The sequence below is a fragment of the Trichomonas vaginalis genome, chromosome IV (genome assembly GCF_026262505.1).
Source record: "Trichomonas vaginalis G3 chromosome IV, whole genome shotgun sequence".
NCBI lineage: Eukaryota > Parabasalia > Trichomonadida > Trichomonadidae > Trichomonas > Trichomonas vaginalis.
The window spans coordinates 29,699,284-29,717,245 of NC_067206.1; the positions used below are offsets into that span (position 1 = coordinate 29,699,284).

Below are 17,962 nucleotides of genomic sequence, written 5' to 3' on the forward strand. Positions count from 1 at the left end.
AACGCTTCTATAACATTCCTGATGGTGTTAATCCTAAAACTCGTAGAAGTTATTTAAATGAAGCCATAGATGCATATGAAGGATTTGACATTTCATCAGAAAGTGAGAGGTTAGCAAGAATGTTAAACGTTAATATTGATTTTTATTATTGTGACCCTCAACCAGAAGACGTAGACATTAACAAGGTAGACTTTCCATTAGTGGAATCAATAATGATAGATCCAGAATTTGAAACAGTAAATATTTTATTAACACAGAGTCCATGTGGAAAACTTCACGCTGACAGAATTACAGACGTTGAAGCACTCACAGGATATAAAGTTTGCCCCTTTTGCAAAGAAGAAGTATATTCTATCCGTGATGATCCAGAAAGGAAAAACCAAAGAAGATTTTTAAAACATTGTGAGAAATGTAAAGAAAATAATGGAAGATTAATTCAAGACGTTCAATTGCAAAACACACAACAACCATATGCACCACATATCACGAAACAGAAGATATATCAATGGCTATTAGCACATAATTTGCAGGAATATTATAAACCAACAAGATATTATATTACTTTTGACTTCGAAACATTAGAGACTAAAGAAGAACTTCAACTTTCTGAATGTGCAACTTTGAACGCTTACTTAAAACCATTTATGGTATCATCAACTGTCAAAATAAAGCCGCAAAGCGGCGAGGTCGTAGACCGTGATAAAACATTTACGAGGAATTTTTGCTTAACATCAAGTGATTCGTTCATCTCTGATTGGATTGAATTTTTATTTTCAACCTGTTCATTAGTTGCTAAATCAAATATTGAACAATATGAAGAATTAATGAATACATTAAATGAGAAACAAAAGGAAGCAATGAAAGAGCTTTTAGATGAAGAATTTAATAAAGTGAATATCATTGGTTTTAATTCGGGAAAGTTTGATTTAAATTTAATTCTTCGTGATTTAAATACTGCAAAATGGAAATAAAATCAATGCTGGGTTCTTCTTCACAATTTAAGCAATCATGTAAAGAAAACAAACTGTCCATATGAATTAAGATTTATTGACATCAGAAATTATATAGCGGGTGGAACATTAGACCAATTCACTCAAGATTTCGGAAACAATAAATCACGTGTTAAATCCTTTTTCCCTTATCAATTCATCACATGGGAGAATTACGAAGATGAATTATATAAAAAGGAACCATTCACTCAAGATTCATTTTATTCAGCATTAACACAAGAAACAATATCCGATTCAGATTATCAAATATATCTCAATGATGCTAAAAATTTTGAGAATAGATTAGAATATTTTATTCATTATTGCAATAAAGACGTTGAAATTATGATTGACCCAATTGATAAAATTATTGAAGAAACATTTGTTTATAAAATTGACATGCTTCATAATCTTTCTTTATCATCGAATGCATCAATGATTCGTTACGCGTTAGCATATAAGAACTTCAATCCTAACGAAACATATCCAGAAGAAGAAAATGTGGAATCAAGTTTTGAATTAACGAAAAAGTATTGGAAATATAAAATTGAATCATATAAGAAACAAGATGAAAAAGCAGAAAGGGATACTAAAAATAATGTTTCAATGGATGATTTTCAATACTATCACGATTTAATCCTTTCATCTAAATGCAAAATGTGTGGTAAAGCGTTTACATATGCAAATAAACCAACATTGGATAGAATCGATAATGAAAAACCACATACCAAAGAAAATTGTCAGTTAATGTGTTGTTATTGCAATGTCGTGAAATCAAATAAAGATGAAGATGTTCAACGTTTAAGAATCAATTTAAGAAATTATGCATTAAAAAATAATTTACCAATGACTTTAGATTCAGTTGAAGCTTATCACATTCTCCGTAATGGAATTACTGGTGGTCTATCAAATGTTCAACATAGAGTAAATCTTAAAGGAATCACGCACATTAATAAACTTTCATATAGTCCAGAAACTAAAACTGTATCAAATGAGGACACCACCAACATTATGACTCATTTCGTTGGAGTTGACTTTAATTCATTATATCCTTCATCATTTTCATCTAATCCTCATGATTTCATTCAATATACTGACCATAAAATGTATATGCCGGGAAGATTGAATGGTGTTATCATTTGTGATACAGCAACAAAGAAAGCAAAAGCACTGGGAATTATTAGAAAGAAAATACTTTATTCGTGGCTGAAGTAAAGGGTCACATTGATGAAAAATACATTAATGATTACATTAACTTTTTTACCGATAATAAGAAACTTAGATATTATCACAGATGAAAAAACAATTGGCAGTTTTATGTATAATTACATGAATCAAACAATCTACCGGTTGACCAGAACAGAGGAAATTAACTCAGTTAGCATCAACACACAACCAATATCAACCATTTTCTTCTTATTATCTTTGGTATCTAATCGACAGATTTCATTTTATCATTGATGACATTCAATCAATTTTAACATTTACTAAAAACACTTGTTTTAATGAATTTGCGAACAAATTTATGAATGAAAGACAAAAGGCTGAATTAGAAGGAAATAAAGGAAAAAGTTTATTTTGCAAGATTTCGCTTAATGTATCATATGGTTACGATGCAATGAATACACAAAATTACGCAAAGACTAAAATAATGAATGCACAGAAGGCACGCGTTGCATGTATGTCAAATAAGTTTAAAAACATAAGAGAAATAGGAGAGGATACATATCAAATGATGCTTAAAGATAGATTTTATAGATGTGAAACATGTTTACAAGAGGCATTCTTCACTTTAGATAATGCTAAATACTGGTATTTGGTTTTCATTTATGATTTTATGTATAAATGCATGGATGTTAATCGTTTTCATTTCATTGAAGGTGATACTGATTCATCTTATTGGGCAATCGCTGGCGACCCAAATCTTCCTAACACTCAAGCATTTCAAGCAATTGTTACTGATAAACAATTTTATGATAAAAACATTTTCAAATTCGCACCATTTGATTTCTTCTGTTTTGATGAGAAATTTAAACCTAAATTAAAGAATAAAGCTGAAGAAAAAGCACATGAGAAGAAGTTATTGGGTTTAGCAATTGAGAAACAAGGTGATAACATGGTGGCGTTATGTCCTAAGTGTTATACATCATTCAACGGTTCAATTGATGGAAGTGATTTTAAAAAGATTGCACAAAAAATGAAAGGTGTTAGTTTACGACAAAATAAACAATTAACACCTAAAAATTATTTGGATATAATAAATGATAAATTGATATTTGATGGTCAGAATATTAATTTACAACTTAAAAATGGGTCAATGACTCGCTTCACAATCGGTAAGACTGCATTAACAGGAGCACACACTAAGGCTGTATGTTGTGAAAATGGATGTTGTATGCCATTTATTTAATACAATTTAAAATTTTAATGAAATGCCACAGAAGAGACAAAAGGAACCGTTAATGATGGCTTTGATACTATGATTCAAAGAGGTGGGCACCCTTAAACATTTATTTTATTTTTATATAAATGAATAGCGTAGATTTAAAAATTTTAATTGATGATTTAATACTTAATCAAAATTTTCTTAATTATTATGAATTAAAATCATATCTCCAAAAACATGATAACAATATAACGGGTGATGATATGGAATATTATTATCCATATTATAAAAATGAAGTTTTGAAATATCATGATAAAATAATTTCTGAAATTAAAGACAAAATTAAAAATAATGAATATTCAAAGGGAAAAACTAAATCACAACTTAAACAATTGAAAGATTTCAAAAATAAAGTATTAACAGAAGAAGATATTGATGAATTATATAAATTATATAATCCTGAGCCACAAAAACCAAAGGAACAAAAACAAAAGGTGCAAAACACCCAGGTTCTTCAGACCATAAATGAAGCACAAGCTTTAATTTATGATTCATTAGTTAAACCATATTCAGCCCGACTTTTAAATGAAGATCAACTTTTGGAATTCATCCTTCAACATAAACTCGAAGCAGGAAAGTATATCAAACCTTTATATACAGCATATTTAAAACAAATGAATAGAATACATCCAGAATTAATGAAGGGGGGAATGAAATCCAAAATCAAAGCAGATAAAATTAAACCACTTGCAACACCAAAACCTCCAACGACAGTACCTCCTCCTCCTTCAGTTAATCCTTCATCATTCACTTTATTATATCCATTTCAAACATTAAAGAAGCAAAAAGATTTTAAAAAGGATTTCAAGATATTAAATAAACCAATTGACCCAAAAATTCAACCGTTAAAGGAAAAATTTAGTCGCCCTTCATTTGCTCCATATCCATATTCATACGAAATCGATCATCTGGAATATTCAAAAGGAAACGTTACTTATTTATTTGCCATTAACATTAACACTAGATATAGGGTGTCCAAAGGTGCGTTTAGCACAGCGCTCTATATGAGACTATTAAAGGAGATATATGCTGATTATAAATATATAATAAAAAATATGAATATATGTATATGATGAGTATGTTGTATTTTGGCGCCATGCCGGGATATAAAACGAATTTTGAGACAAGAGGCGGTTTCGCGGGAAATTTTGGCGGGATTTTTTTCATTTTTTTAATGAATCATAAAGAAAACATCCTCGCTCTTGCAAAAAAATGCAAAGACTGTAAAAAAATCTACGAGACATTGGTAAAATGCTTCGGTATGGATGCACCTAGCTATTCCACTGTAACGTATCATGTTAGGATGTATCACTTCATGAACAAAAAGGCGCCCATCATAAAAATTGACAAAAAATCGCCGGATCAAAGAAAAATCAAAGCAATTCTTCAAGCGCTAGATGAAGACCCAAGAGCATCACTCATAAGGATAGAGGAGATGACAAAGATACCACGTACAACAGTCAGTTATTATCTGCACAATTATTTGAACTACAAACTAGCGTATACACGTTGGGTTCCGCACAACCTTAATTCAGTTCAAAAAAAATCTAGAGTCCAATCTTCGAAAGAGCTCCTCTCTATATTGGGTGCGTATCAATCCAAGAAGTTTCGCTTTTTAGTAACAGGGGACGAGTCTTGGTTTCAATATGCAACAGAAGCCAAAATCATGTGGATCCGAAGGATGAAAATCCGCAAACATTCCCGAAGAAAAAAATTGACACAACAATGATGATGTTGTCGGTTTTTTGGGGCGTGAATGGCATCATCGCAATTGATATTCTTCAAAAACCTAATGCGATGAATGCTCAGTATCTAATTGACAATGTTCTTACTCAAATTATCAATTCTGATGAGTTTGAGAAATCCAAACAACAAAAACAAAAGTTTGCAATTCATTTTGATAATTCAAGAGTTCACAAAAGTCATAAGGTAATGAATTACTTGGTGGAAAACAATGTCAAAGTTGTTCCAAACCCAATTTATTCACCTGATATTGCACCCTCTGACTTTTATTTATTCGGCACGCTAAAAAAGAGAGCTGAAGGACGCGAATTCGCGAGTCCAGATGATCTTGAAAATTTTGTAAGAGAGCAATTTGAGCAATTTTCTCATGATGATTTAAAGCGTGTCTTTCAAGCCTGGATCGATCGCTGCGAACGCGTGATTGAATCCAATGGTGATTATATTTAAATAAACTTTATATATATGTAACTTGTTTATTTCTATTCGCAGTATTCAGGTTTGTGCTAAACACACCTTTGGACACCCTATATTTATATTGCATTCCGGTGAAAGGGAAAACAGAACAGGAAACAAGAAGAGCTATTCAATACTTACTAGATCATGAAAGAGTGGATAATATCAGGGGTGATGGTGATAAAGGATTTCAGGCAGCTATGACTCATTATTTCCCACAAATTAATTTTTTCTTTTCATCCTCTCCATATACGTTTCATAATAAAATAGTTGATGCGGTAATGAGAACTCTTAGAGATGCGTTAGGGGTTAACGGTCAGATATACTGGGATGGAAATCATGACTCCATCATACAACAGTTAGTATATTATTATAATAATACATGGCATAGAACAATAAACATGAAACCAGTGGAAATGAAAAATGATATTTCAAAAGAATGGGAATATATTAGAAAGCAAATGGAAAGGTTGAATGATGTTAAACGTGAACAAATTAATTCGGGGCTCATGAATTTTAAACAAGGGGACAAAGTTTTGATTCATCTCGATTATGGAAAAACTGATAAATCAATGACAAAAAGAAGACGAAGATTTGACACAATAGCTGAATTTGTTAGATATATTAACGGCAATGCATTAGTTGAAGTTGACAATAAATTAATAGAAATTCCGATTTATTTTATTACTCCATTATATTTAAATAATATTTAATTTTTTTTATTTCGTAAGAAATGAGTGACAACAAAGCAGTCAAGAGTCCAGACGATGAATATAAAAAGAAACTAAACAGAATTAAATCAAAAATATGCTATTACAAAAAGAAGCCACAATGCGGTGGGGTTGATGCCCATAAAAAATGGAACTGAAAACGATAAAGAAATAATCGAAAAATTAGAAACTTACCGTTCAATCCTTAAACTGAGTGAAGCAAAAATAAAAGAATTTAATAGAATAAATAAATTGATTGGAAGAGATGAATTTAATAAAGATGAATTTTTAAACTCAATCCAAATTTAATTTTTATTCCTCTTTGACAACATCTCTCTTTCCATCATTACTGCATAACCACATTTTCTCAGTTTTAGTGGTTTGTTATTTTTAGCAAGTTCTCGCATCATTTTTATCGTTTCCTCCCTTGTTATGATTCGTGGTAAATTTTGAGCTTGTGGGGTATCCATTTATGATAAAAATAAAAATTTAAATTATGCCGTTCTAAAGTTTGTGACAACATGACATTTTGACAACAGTCCCGGAAATGATTTGTCATGACTTCATCGTAATGAGTGTAAATGACCCAAAAATAATGTTTTCATTAATGGTTTCAGGTTATTCAATAATTAATTATTTTTGAAGAACTGAAGGTGTCACTATGTCACCATGTGTCACTCGGTTATTTAACTTCTCTGAAAAAATGAGACAACATGACATTTAGACAACAACACAGGAGGATTAATGAGGAAGGCATTTATGAATTATTTTTGAAGAACTGAAGGTGTCACTATGTCACCATGTGTCACTCGGTTATTTAACTTCTCTGAAAAAATGAGACAACATGACATTTTAGACAACAACACAGGAGGATTAATGAGGAAGGCATTTATGAATTATTTTTGAAAACTGAAGGTGTCACTATGTCACCATGTGTCACTCGGTTATTTAACTTCTCTGAAAAAATGAGACAACATGACATTTAGACAACAACACAGGAGGATTAATGCAAAAATAAATTCCAATCATACTTTATACTGCCTCATTTACAGGTATTTCATCGTCAGTAAATGAATCCTCATTATCGTTTGGTTCAACCTGTTTATATAATCCTTTCATTTCTTCTTTCAAAACATAACACCATGTTTGTTTACCATCTATTCTTACCTGTTTCTTATCACATTTATCCTTAATGCTCATTTGGAAATTCTTGTCTTTCATGTCTGATGGTTTGCAGAATAGAGCATTTTTACATGTCATACCTGCACTCAATTCATCATAATATGTATTTATCCATTCATCTAAAGGATTTGTTGATAACTCGATTAAATCTTGTTTGGCTTCAGTCATCGGAATGATTCGTACATTAAATGATGAAAGGTCATATTGCATAAAATATGTTAAAAGGTTATCATAAAATTCCTTAGTGCATGAATCCATTAAATTCTTGAAGTAATCAAATTGACCCTTGAATTTACCATTAACCCTTAAAACTACGTATCTTCTGTCTCCAACTTCAATTTTGACAGGGTAGACGTTGTTAGTTACGAAAATGAAGTTTGCAACATTCTGAGCAGTTCTTCTGGGTTGATTCTTTTCATTAATTCTAATCTCATTATCCGTAATAATTGATTTCAAAGCGTTGAAGTTTGCGAGTCTGTCTTCACCTACATTCTTGAGTTCATTAAGTACAAGAAACATTTTATTTTCAACTACTGAGTTGAAATTACCCGTTAGCTCACTTATTTCAGTAATGTTTTTACATGAATAACCAGCGAGAAGTTCAGAAATAATGTCTGTGAATCTGTTTTTACCTGTTCCCTGAAGTCCTTTCAAATAATTGCTGTTTCATTCTTGATTCCAGGATGTTGAATCATTGATGCAATCCAGCCGAGAAGGTATTTATACACTTCATCGTTATTATCACAAATGGCTTCTTTAATGAAATTCATAAACATCTCAATTTTTGAGTAATCTGGTTTTTCGAGAATGTTGTATTTATAACCTTGAAACGTTGAGAAAACATCTGGGAATCAGATTTAAAGCAAACACCTTAACAGTTAATGAAGACAATTGATTTAGTAGTACGTCCCATGCTGTTATGGTTTTACCTTTTCTTTAAATAATTTAATCATTTTGAGTGACTCTTTCATGTTTGATTGAAGAACGAATGATATTTGATTCATTTTATCATGAATATTATAGTCTTTTGAATGAAATATTTATTTCCACAATCTACAAAACGGATTACACGTGATAAATCCTCAATTACTTCAGAACTGTTTTTTATACTGATGATTTTCAGCCTTGCGTCTAATATCTGTTATCAAAACGAGTCATCAAGTTTGATATCAAATGTTATTTTTGGCTTACGTAATAAAGGCAAAACATATTCATCATAATATTCCTTTTGATAAAGTTTTAGAATCTTCACCAAAACAAATGGAGAAGTCATTAAATGTGCATATCTACTACGTGCTTTTTCAAAATTACTTTTAGCATTTTCTGTTAAACTGCAGAAGTTATAAACGTTATCGTATGCTTCATTAATTAAATGATTAGGTAAACGAATTAATTGCTTGAAACAGTGTGAATAATGTAACTTCTTTTTCTAAATTCATGTTTCCACCGTCATTATGTACTTCAAAATCACAGATGCCATCAACTATGCTCTGGGCAAGTTTATCGTCAAAGTTTACATCTTTGTTTTCATTCATTATACTCTTTATTTCTTCGTTCTTCTGTTCAACTCTTACCTTAATATTCAAATCATTTAATATATCATTCACTGTTCTAGTTAATGTTGAATCATAACTTCCACGAATGAATGAGTATGTATTGATTGGTTCTTGCATGATTCTTGCGAACTCTTGAATCAGCCCATAACTACTAATGAACGCTTTGAATCATCATAGAAGTCATTATGTCAATATCATAATCATTGCAGGAATAACATTTAATCATTCTGTTCGAAACTGCATAGAAGAAATTAGTGTTGCAATAAATGTGAAGACCTCCTGAAGCGGTTTAACGATAACATCTTTATCCGAAAGTTTTGATAAAATATCTTTTCTAACTGTTTCTTTAAGTTCATCATTGTACGATTTATTGATATCAACATCTATAATCGTTAAATTTGAAATTTTATTTACTAATAAAGCTGTACCAGTTTTCCTTCCTCTTCCTCCATCATGTTTGAGGTAGTTATGTAAATCAATCTTGTTTTCACAATTCTTTCGTTGAGGGTTTTAGTTTCTGCCACAACTAATTCCTCAGCTAATGAATCAATAACTTGTTCATCAGAAATGATGAAGTTGCTGTTGCTGTTGTTTGTTGCTGTCATTTATATAGGAATAAAAAAATAAAAATAGTTTTAAAACTAACTTTATTTTTGGACTGCATCAAATTTTCGTAAATGTTGTCTAAATGTCATGTTGTCTCATTTTTTCAGAGAAGTTAAATAACCGAGTGACACATGGTGACATAGTGACACCTTCAGTTCTTCAAAAATAAGTCATTATTGAATGACCTGTGTTGTGTCTAAATGTCATGAGTTAAATAACCGAGTGACATAGTGACACCTTCAGTTCTTCAAAAATAATTCATAACTACCTTCCTCCTGTGTTGTTGTCTAAATGTCATGTTGTCTCATTTTTTCAGAGAAGTTAAATAACCGAGTGACACATGGTGACATAGTGACACCTTCAGTTCTTCAAAAATAAGTCATTATTGAATGACCTGTGTTGTTGTCTAAATGTCATGAGTTAAATAACCGAGTGACATAGTGACACCTTCAGTTCTTCAAAAATAATTCATAACTACCTTCCTCCTGTGTTGTTGTCTAAATGTCATGTTGTCTCATTTTTTCAGAGAAGTTAAATAACCGAGTGACACATGGTGACATAGTGACACCTTCAGTTCTTCAAAAATAATTAATTATTGAATAACCTGAAAACATTAACATAAACATTAACGTAAACATTAACGTAAACATTAACGTAAACATTTATTTCTGTAGTTCATCCATTACTTCATTACCTAATTAATTACAGACATAAAATATATTTAGTTCATTCAATGAACGCGGTACCATGCGAATACAGTCACAAATGGTGGCATGTAATCTTTACCCGAGCCTGTTGGATTTGTTGTGAAAGTGTGTGAATGATTTCCTGTGGTTCCACAGAAAATACCTGCGCTTGAATCTACTGGGTCACTTGAAATATCATATCTATCCATTCCCTGTCTATCCGAACCTGCTGCAAGATTTCTATAACCTCTTTTTGTTATTGAATGTGAATGATTACCTGTTGTGTTTGTAGTTCCTGTATGAGTGTGCGGTGGAAGGTTTGCTTCAGTAATTTTCTTCGAACCTCCTGTTTGCTTTGAAGAGTTCGCACAGTATAAGAATTTATCTACAATCTGCTCCCACGTACCGAAACCCAGAACTGTTGCTGGATTTGTTGAGTTCATTGACGTATAAATAGAACCAATGGGGTAAATCATCTCAAGAATTGTATTTAATCCATTATGAATATTGAATTTATTATATAATATTGAATTTGGGTGAGTATTTAAAACTGGTCTTGTTATCAATATTAACGTATTATTTTTGAAAATTGCTTTTCTAACATCTTGAAATTTTGTGATTTCAGACCAGTTTCTTCCATCACTACTGATATTTACTAAATCACCACATCCTAAAGCAATGAAATACCCATCAATATAAAATAAATTTGTAAATCTATAATTTGAGTAAGTTTTGGAGTGAATGAATAAACCAATTCCCAATTTGATAAATCCTGTGATAAATAAATATGTCTGTTATAACTTACAGGATATGAATAGACCATTTACCTGAAACGAGAACATAAACATTTGATCCATAACATAAAGCTTCAATGTCTCCATCAGCTTGAAAAATTGTTCAAATTGACCTTGTGATATTGAAGATGATCTATAAATTTTATCATTTTGTAGGATAAAATACATGTTGTTAATGTAATACCACTTACTTGTATAATCAATTTTCAAATCTGATGACATCATACTAAACATATAATAATTTATCCCATCCTCACTAATGAAAATTTGATTGACTTCATAAATTAGTACCCATTTATTATTAACACATCTAATAGGATTATTTGGATATTTAAATTTAGCATCTTGATTTAAATTACATTTGAACCATTGGATACAATCGAATGAATAACAAGGGTAAAAATCATCTCCAACCGTTATCATTCCCATAAATTTACCGTTATTGTATTCAACATATAAAATTAATGGATTAATGATTGGCTCTCGTGTATCAGGATTCAAAACAGATGGAGTAAATGATTCATAGTTTTTAAAATCATTTGTTTTAAAAAATAAAGCACTCCAGCTGTATAAAATAAATACATGGTCACTCCATCGAAACATATCCATTCAAAAGAATCTATATCAAAGGTTTTATCTGATGATTTCATAAAATTTAAAAATGGTGGAGTAAAATAGACCTCTGATTGTTTTATTTCTTCATTAACAAATGATATATTAGCTTTCTTATTTAACTCACTATCCACATATTCCTTATCTGCCTTCTTATTTAACTCATCGTTAACATATTCCTTATCCGCTTTAAGGTCTAAACATCCTGAAACCCATCCTGTATCGGCTTTAGTTTTTAAAATCTTTGATGTCCATTCATGATACCATTCAACCCTTTCTTTAATTTCATTATCTTTTTCATCAACATAAACCAAATTTGCCTTCTTCATTAACTCACTATCCACATATTCCTTATCTGCCTTCTTCATTATGTCATTTAGGAAACCTTCTATGAATTCCTCATTTAAATTAAATCTTCCAATCTTCAAAACTTTAGGAAATGCATTTAATGCGTAATATCTCTGTTCTTCTGGTGGAATTGATGTTATATCATCCGTTATACCTTTAATTTTTGAATTCATAAATAAAATTTCTTTTATATTTGATATCACTGCACCACCCTTGCAAACGAATTCGAAATGGTCATTTTTCAATACTATCTCCAAATCTCCATATTTCAACCTTTGCGTTTGTTCTGCCGTCTTTGAATTATATGCATATATGGCGTATGTAATGGTCTGAGGGACCTGGGTGCTTTGTGCCTTAAGTTGCTGTGGTTGCTGTTGTTTAATCATTTATTATGATTTAAAAATAAATATTTAATCTGTTATCTCATCAGCTATTTTTTCTATTTGAAATTGCCATAATATTTCATTCATGAATTCTAAATCACAATCAAATAGGTCAGTTATTCTAAATTTAATATTTGATAAATCTTTTGAATGAAGAATAAATGAATTCCCGGATAATTGAAACGGATATGATAAAGAAAATGTGTTTAAGTTGATGGATAAAATGTTTTGTATTGATGGGTAAGAGTTAGGGTCTAATGTTTGATGTGAAAATCTCATTGGGGTATTAACTTATCACATTTGATTAAAATGAAATTGGAACCAGTGTCAGAATACAAAACATCCCCAACATCTTTTTCAAAATTTAATATCCCCAACAATGAACGAAGATGAGGAGTACAAAATTTAATTTTCAGCGGAAATTTAATAAGGTTATTTATTTCATCAAGTTCAAAAAGTTTATCGGTTTTGATTTAAAATTTTCTTCATACCATACGATAAATGATTCATTTAAATAACTTAAAATCATGTTATATCCCATTTCGCTATCACATTATTTATATACATATCATACGTTTTTTCAAGGTCATCTTTAATAAATGATATATAATCTGAAGGGTCTAAAAGAATGGGATTAAATTTACCACTCACAGAAACGAGAGTAACATTATAAATTCCGCTAACTGTTAAATTTAATTCACAGCTATTATTCGAAATAATATTGATAATTGACATTTTTATTACGATTAAAAATATGGTAAAGCGTTATTTTCCAGTGATAAATAAAACTAGAATAAGATTACCTCAAGAATTCATAAATTCAACGAATAAGAAATTCATTCATGTTATAAATTTTAGTGTTTTCAGAAAATATGAGTCAATGTCATATTCATCAACAGGTTATATTTCACTTCATTCAAATTTAGTTCAATCAAACCCATATAATGACCATTTCATAAGATTTTCAGATGGTATTAAAAATGTAATTGATAGATTAAAATATGAACAGATTGACAATATCGAATTTTTGGAATTTTGGTTTAAATATCCTGATGGAAAAAAGATTGAAGTTAAAGATAAAGCTGATACTATAACAAAAACAATTACAATGACCGATCCAGATAGTGGGGAACAAAAAGAAATAAAACAAACGATAGAAACTAGTGAAAGGTCAATTATTATCGATTATGATTCAAAGGATTATTATTCGATAATGTTAATGCTTGAATATTAAATAGCCATAACAAAGAATTTTTCAAGTGATATTTTATATTCATCAACTATTTTATTATAAATATCATTATATGTTAAATGAAGTTCAGTTGTTGTTCCGTTCTTTGATATCTTAATTGTGCTAATATCCTTTATAGGATTTATTTTTGCAACTGTTCCGCAGCATGAAACCTCATCATCTATGAAAAATTGAATCTTAACGTCTGAATCTTGAACATCACAAAGAATGGCGATAATGTGAATTAATGATTCATAAGGTAAAATAATTAAACCGGATTGGTCAATTAAATTTATTATTGAATCATAATTATTAATTATTATATCACGGTAAATTTTCATTAATTCAGAATTAATGTCTATTTTATATGGGTTCTCGATGTTTGATGAAAGAGGCGGGGGGTATGTTGGATAAGTGGGAATTTCAACAGGTTCTTTACCGGGTTCAGATAAAATGATTGGGTCTCCATCTTCTTTATTTTGCTCCTCCTCCTTTTTCGGTAAGTCACGAGTTAATAAATTTGGTTGAGTTGCTGACCTTGTTAATTCAGGGCTAACATTAACTTTAACATTTTGAATAATTCGTGATTTATCATCATTTACGTTATAACCAACCGTAATCTCTGCTTTTGCGTTTGTGTTCTTTTGACTTGTGAAACGTCTTCTCATTTATAATTGAATAAAAAAAGAAAAATATATTTAAAGTTTTATTTAGTTGTTACGGTAATATCTTTCTTTGTAACTGCACCAATTATGTTATTGATAATGATTTGAGTTTCTTCCAGTCTTATTTTATCATTTACAATATCTTTAATCATTTCATTACATGCATTCTTAAAACCATCTGATTTTTCTAATTTACGTCTATCACTTTCTTTAATTAAATCAAAGTTATAACCTTGTTGAGAATAAAGTGGTTTCTTTATCAATTCCTTGAACGCTTCTGAAAGTGAAGATGAAGAAATTCTTGCCACTTGAATTGGTTTAAATTCTGCTTTCATTGCTTCTTTCTGTTCATTGAACACTGGATCGAATAAAGCAACTTTAAAGAATTTCTTAGCTGGAATTTCAGGTCTCAAATTTGCATATTGACCATCAAATTGATTAACATATTGAGGTAATCCGTTTGGTCCTTCTTCAATAGCGTTTAATTCTTCATTGAAATAAGAATATGGATTATGACGGTATGAAAGAATTGGTCCATCTTTACTGTCTCCGATATGTTGTTTAACAGCTTTTCCATTTTCATCAAATTGCATAGGATAACGTTCATTATATGCTTTACGTTTAGGATAATCAGTTATAGTTAATTTGTAACCATTTATGACTTTAATATTACCTTGACCATCAGTAACAAAGACTTCATTTATTCCATCAGGCTTTCCATTTGGTCCTGTAATGTCTGCTTCGTGTGCTTCCCAATTTGGTCCATGACGTTTGGCATATGCTTGAGCTTCTGGTAATGTTAAAACGTTTCTCATTTGTTTAACATCTTTTTGAAGACCGGCAACAATGTGGACTAATTCTTTCATTCCGTCTGGAACTTTCATAGTTCTATTATATGCACCCTTTTTGTTTGTCCCTTGTTTTAATGGAACCTGTAGAAGATTTGCAATTTCTGTCATGTTTAATTATAAATAAAAAATAAAAATTAATTATAAAAAGTTAATCAAATTTAACACTTCCTTTATTTAAATCAACTATTATTTTTCCATGTTCACCTAATTGCTGATATTGTGTGTAAAGTTCATTAATGCTCATTGGTAAATTCACTTGATAAAGCATAACGTTCAACTGTTGACGACTAAAACCACTGAAAATGAAAAGGGTGGACAGGTTTGATTTAATGTTTGTGCTTAATGCTTTAAAGTATTGAACAGCCATAAAGAATGAACATTGAATATGTCGACATTGAGTTAATAATTGATTAAAATATGATTTCTCATTTGTTATTAGTTTTGATTTCACGGCATCATCTAGAAAAATTAGTGAATGCAAAAATTCTTTATCAAAATTTGAAATAGAAAGTGTTTCAAATAATTCATCTCGTTGTTTATCAATAATTTTATCCTCTAATCCTTGCTTCTTGATTGTATTATATAATTCTTTATACATTAAAAAGTTTTTTAAATAATCTTCTGCTTCTTCTTGTGATAAATAAATAATTGGAATTTTGATTAAATGCTTTAAAGATTCAAATGTATCATCTGAAGGTGAACCTGAACGGTTGATATAAATTAACACATGTGAATAGGGGGAAGTGTTAGCAATAATGATAATTTGTTTTAATATCGTTATTGTTTTACCTTTATTTTGTTTACCAATTGCTGCAGTGATTGAATTTAAGTAACATTCAGAATATGGAATTTTCATTAATTTTTCCTTAGATAGAGCATTTCTATTATCACTCAATGCTTCATTAATCATATCATCTATGTAGGTATTATATACTCCCGCTAATTCTTCAGAATTGAAATCCATTTAATCAAAAATAAATTTATAATTTTAAACATTTTCTATTCATCAATATTTCATCATATGAACTTCTATACTGTGGTGTGTACCTGTTGGATGATATTTCAAACCTTCGTCCGGTGTCCATGTCCAATACGTAGTCCTAGTAAACCAAACCTGAGGAGGATTTGTCACCTTTGAACAGTAAGTGTCATTTTCACCCTGAATGATTGGATAAGCTTTCACTTGTACTGTAACTTGTGAGTTGAAAGTTTTCTAATCCATCAAAGAATATACCCGCTCCATCACGTTGAACTGGAATAGTGCATAAGAAATGAAGTTTGGTCTTTCCATGTTCTAGCTAATGGCGTGCCATTATCATCATTCAGTGGTCTAGTTAATGAAGTCCTCGTAATTCTTCTGTGCATTCATTCACTCCATCTAAATCAGAAGCTTGAAGCATACGTGTAAAGAATATGTCACCCACTGTGGTCATCGCTTGATCGGGGAAGTTTCTGGAATCTATAGTGACCTGAAGACCTCGAAGCATTGGATTTTCTAAAACTGTTCTTGCATTGCATTCTTCGGAAATGTTAACACAACATCTGTAACATTATGAAGAGCGTATGAGAAATCTGAGCTGATACCTTCAGGAGTGATTGCAACTCCATTTAGTGAACGAACGTCAATATGTTGAGCTGGAATCATGAATGGATCTTCCTTACTGAATAAACGTGGTATTGCTTTAACTGATTCTTCAATTAAACCGTATCTGGTGTTGTAATGCATTTATCCTCTAAAACTTCCATCTTTGTGCATGAAATAATAACGTTATCAACTGTTGCGTTAGCAGATGTATCGGCTAAGCTTGTAATTAATTTGGCAGGAAGTCCGATTTGTTGGAATTTGCGATCATATTTATAAACATGATTCATAATCTTTTCATAATTTTCATCAGTTATCTTTTCATAAACGTAATTTTGTAAATCAGCAACTCTTAACGGGTCAACCTGACAAAATACTAAAGTATCCCTGAAAACATAATATTTAAGAATGATTTCACCAAATGATTTAGGATAATCATCGAACGCCTGAAATGCTAACAAATCATTTACCGGAATAATCATATCAAAAGTGACATCAACTTCTTCATTTGCTTTCTTGAAAACTTCTGAAGGGTCAATATATTTACCACATACTGAGTTATCATATTTTTGAAACATTATTATATAACGAATGAACAAACTTTTTAACTTTCCTTTCTGATTTTGGTTTATATGTTGCAAATGCGAAAGATTCACGGGCGCAATCCATCTGAAGATAACCAGCATCACCTCTTTCGGTTTCTACTTCTAATTGTTTAAAGCTTTGATTTGATGATTTGTAACCAACGAATAAACGCATGCATTTAAAAGCGGCATCACATGTGAAAGCTTTATTTGAAACTAGAGTTTGCTTTAACTTTGCGTTAATATATGTGTCACCTAATTGATTTACATCATGAGCCGGATTTGTAATTCTTAAATGAGTTTGTTTATCATCAAAATATGGAGCATCAGAGTCATAGCATGAACTTTCAAGTTCTCTATAATATCTTACCGTCATTCTTTGCGAATATTTCATTTATCTTTTCGAATGAATGAAACACATTTCCATTAATTGGTTTAGTGTTTGGCACCAAATAGTTAGTCGTCATTTATTAATAAAATAAAAATCAAAAATTAAAAGATGATGAAAATGAATTTTTAATTTTAATGAAATAATCAACTA

General features: G+C 30.5%; 5 protein-coding genes and 4 pseudogenes across 9 annotated transcripts, besides 4 other annotated features; 4 read left to right on the forward strand and 5 right to left on the reverse strand.

Moving 5' to 3' along the window:
- Positions 1 to 16,105: part of a mobile genetic element that runs on past the window's edge.
- On the forward strand, positions 645 to 1,728 carry TVAGG3_0191930 (annotated as a pseudogene). Its single transcript has one exon. A coding segment is annotated over exon 1 (1,084 nt).
- Positions 2,100 to 3,399, forward strand: TVAGG3_0191940 (annotated as a pseudogene). Its single transcript has one exon. A coding segment is annotated over exon 1 (1,300 nt).
- Positions 4,403 to 4,430: a terminal%2Cinverted (terminal inverted repeat of Mariner transposon ID:TVAGG3_0191960).
- Positions 4,403 to 5,705: a mobile genetic element.
- Positions 4,499 to 5,625, forward strand: TVAGG3_0191970 (annotated as a pseudogene). The gene has a single exon. A coding segment is annotated over exon 1 (1,127 nt).
- Positions 5,678 to 5,705: a terminal%2Cinverted (terminal inverted repeat of Mariner transposon ID:TVAGG3_0191960).
- TVAGG3_0191980 (uncharacterized protein) lies at positions 5,913 to 6,344 on the forward strand (the record flags this gene model as incomplete). The annotated part of the gene is made up of 1 exon (XM_051226013.1): positions 5,913 to 6,344. The coding sequence occupies one exon, from the start codon at positions 5,913 to 5,915 to the stop codon at positions 6,342 to 6,344; it is 432 nt and encodes a 143-aa protein (XP_051110999.1).
- On the reverse strand, positions 7,374 to 7,691 carry TVAGG3_0191990 (uncharacterized protein; the record flags this gene model as incomplete). Its single annotated transcript, XM_051226014.1, has 1 exon — positions 7,374 to 7,691. The coding sequence occupies one exon, from the start codon at positions 7,689 to 7,691 to the stop codon at positions 7,374 to 7,376; it is 318 nt and encodes a 105-aa protein (XP_051111000.1).
- Positions 10,432 to 11,399, reverse strand: TVAGG3_0192000 (annotated as a pseudogene). The gene has a single exon. A coding segment is annotated over exon 1 (968 nt).
- On the reverse strand, positions 11,857 to 12,511 carry TVAGG3_0192010 (uncharacterized protein; the record flags this gene model as incomplete). Its single annotated transcript, XM_051226015.1, has 1 exon — positions 11,857 to 12,511. A coding segment is annotated over one exon (655 nt), but the record flags the coding sequence as incomplete, so codon positions are not given.
- On the reverse strand, positions 13,739 to 14,407 carry TVAGG3_0192020 (uncharacterized protein; the record flags this gene model as incomplete). Its single annotated transcript, XM_051226016.1, has 1 exon — positions 13,739 to 14,407. The coding sequence occupies one exon, from the start codon at positions 14,405 to 14,407 to the stop codon at positions 13,739 to 13,741; it is 669 nt and encodes a 222-aa protein (XP_051111002.1).
- On the reverse strand, positions 14,446 to 15,363 carry TVAGG3_0192030 (uncharacterized protein; the record flags this gene model as incomplete). Its single annotated transcript, XM_051226017.1, has 1 exon — positions 14,446 to 15,363. One exon carries the CDS (start codon positions 15,361 to 15,363, stop codon positions 14,446 to 14,448), a length of 918 nt encoding a protein of 305 aa, XP_051111003.1.
- Positions 16,106 to 17,962: the final 1,857 nt, after the last annotated feature.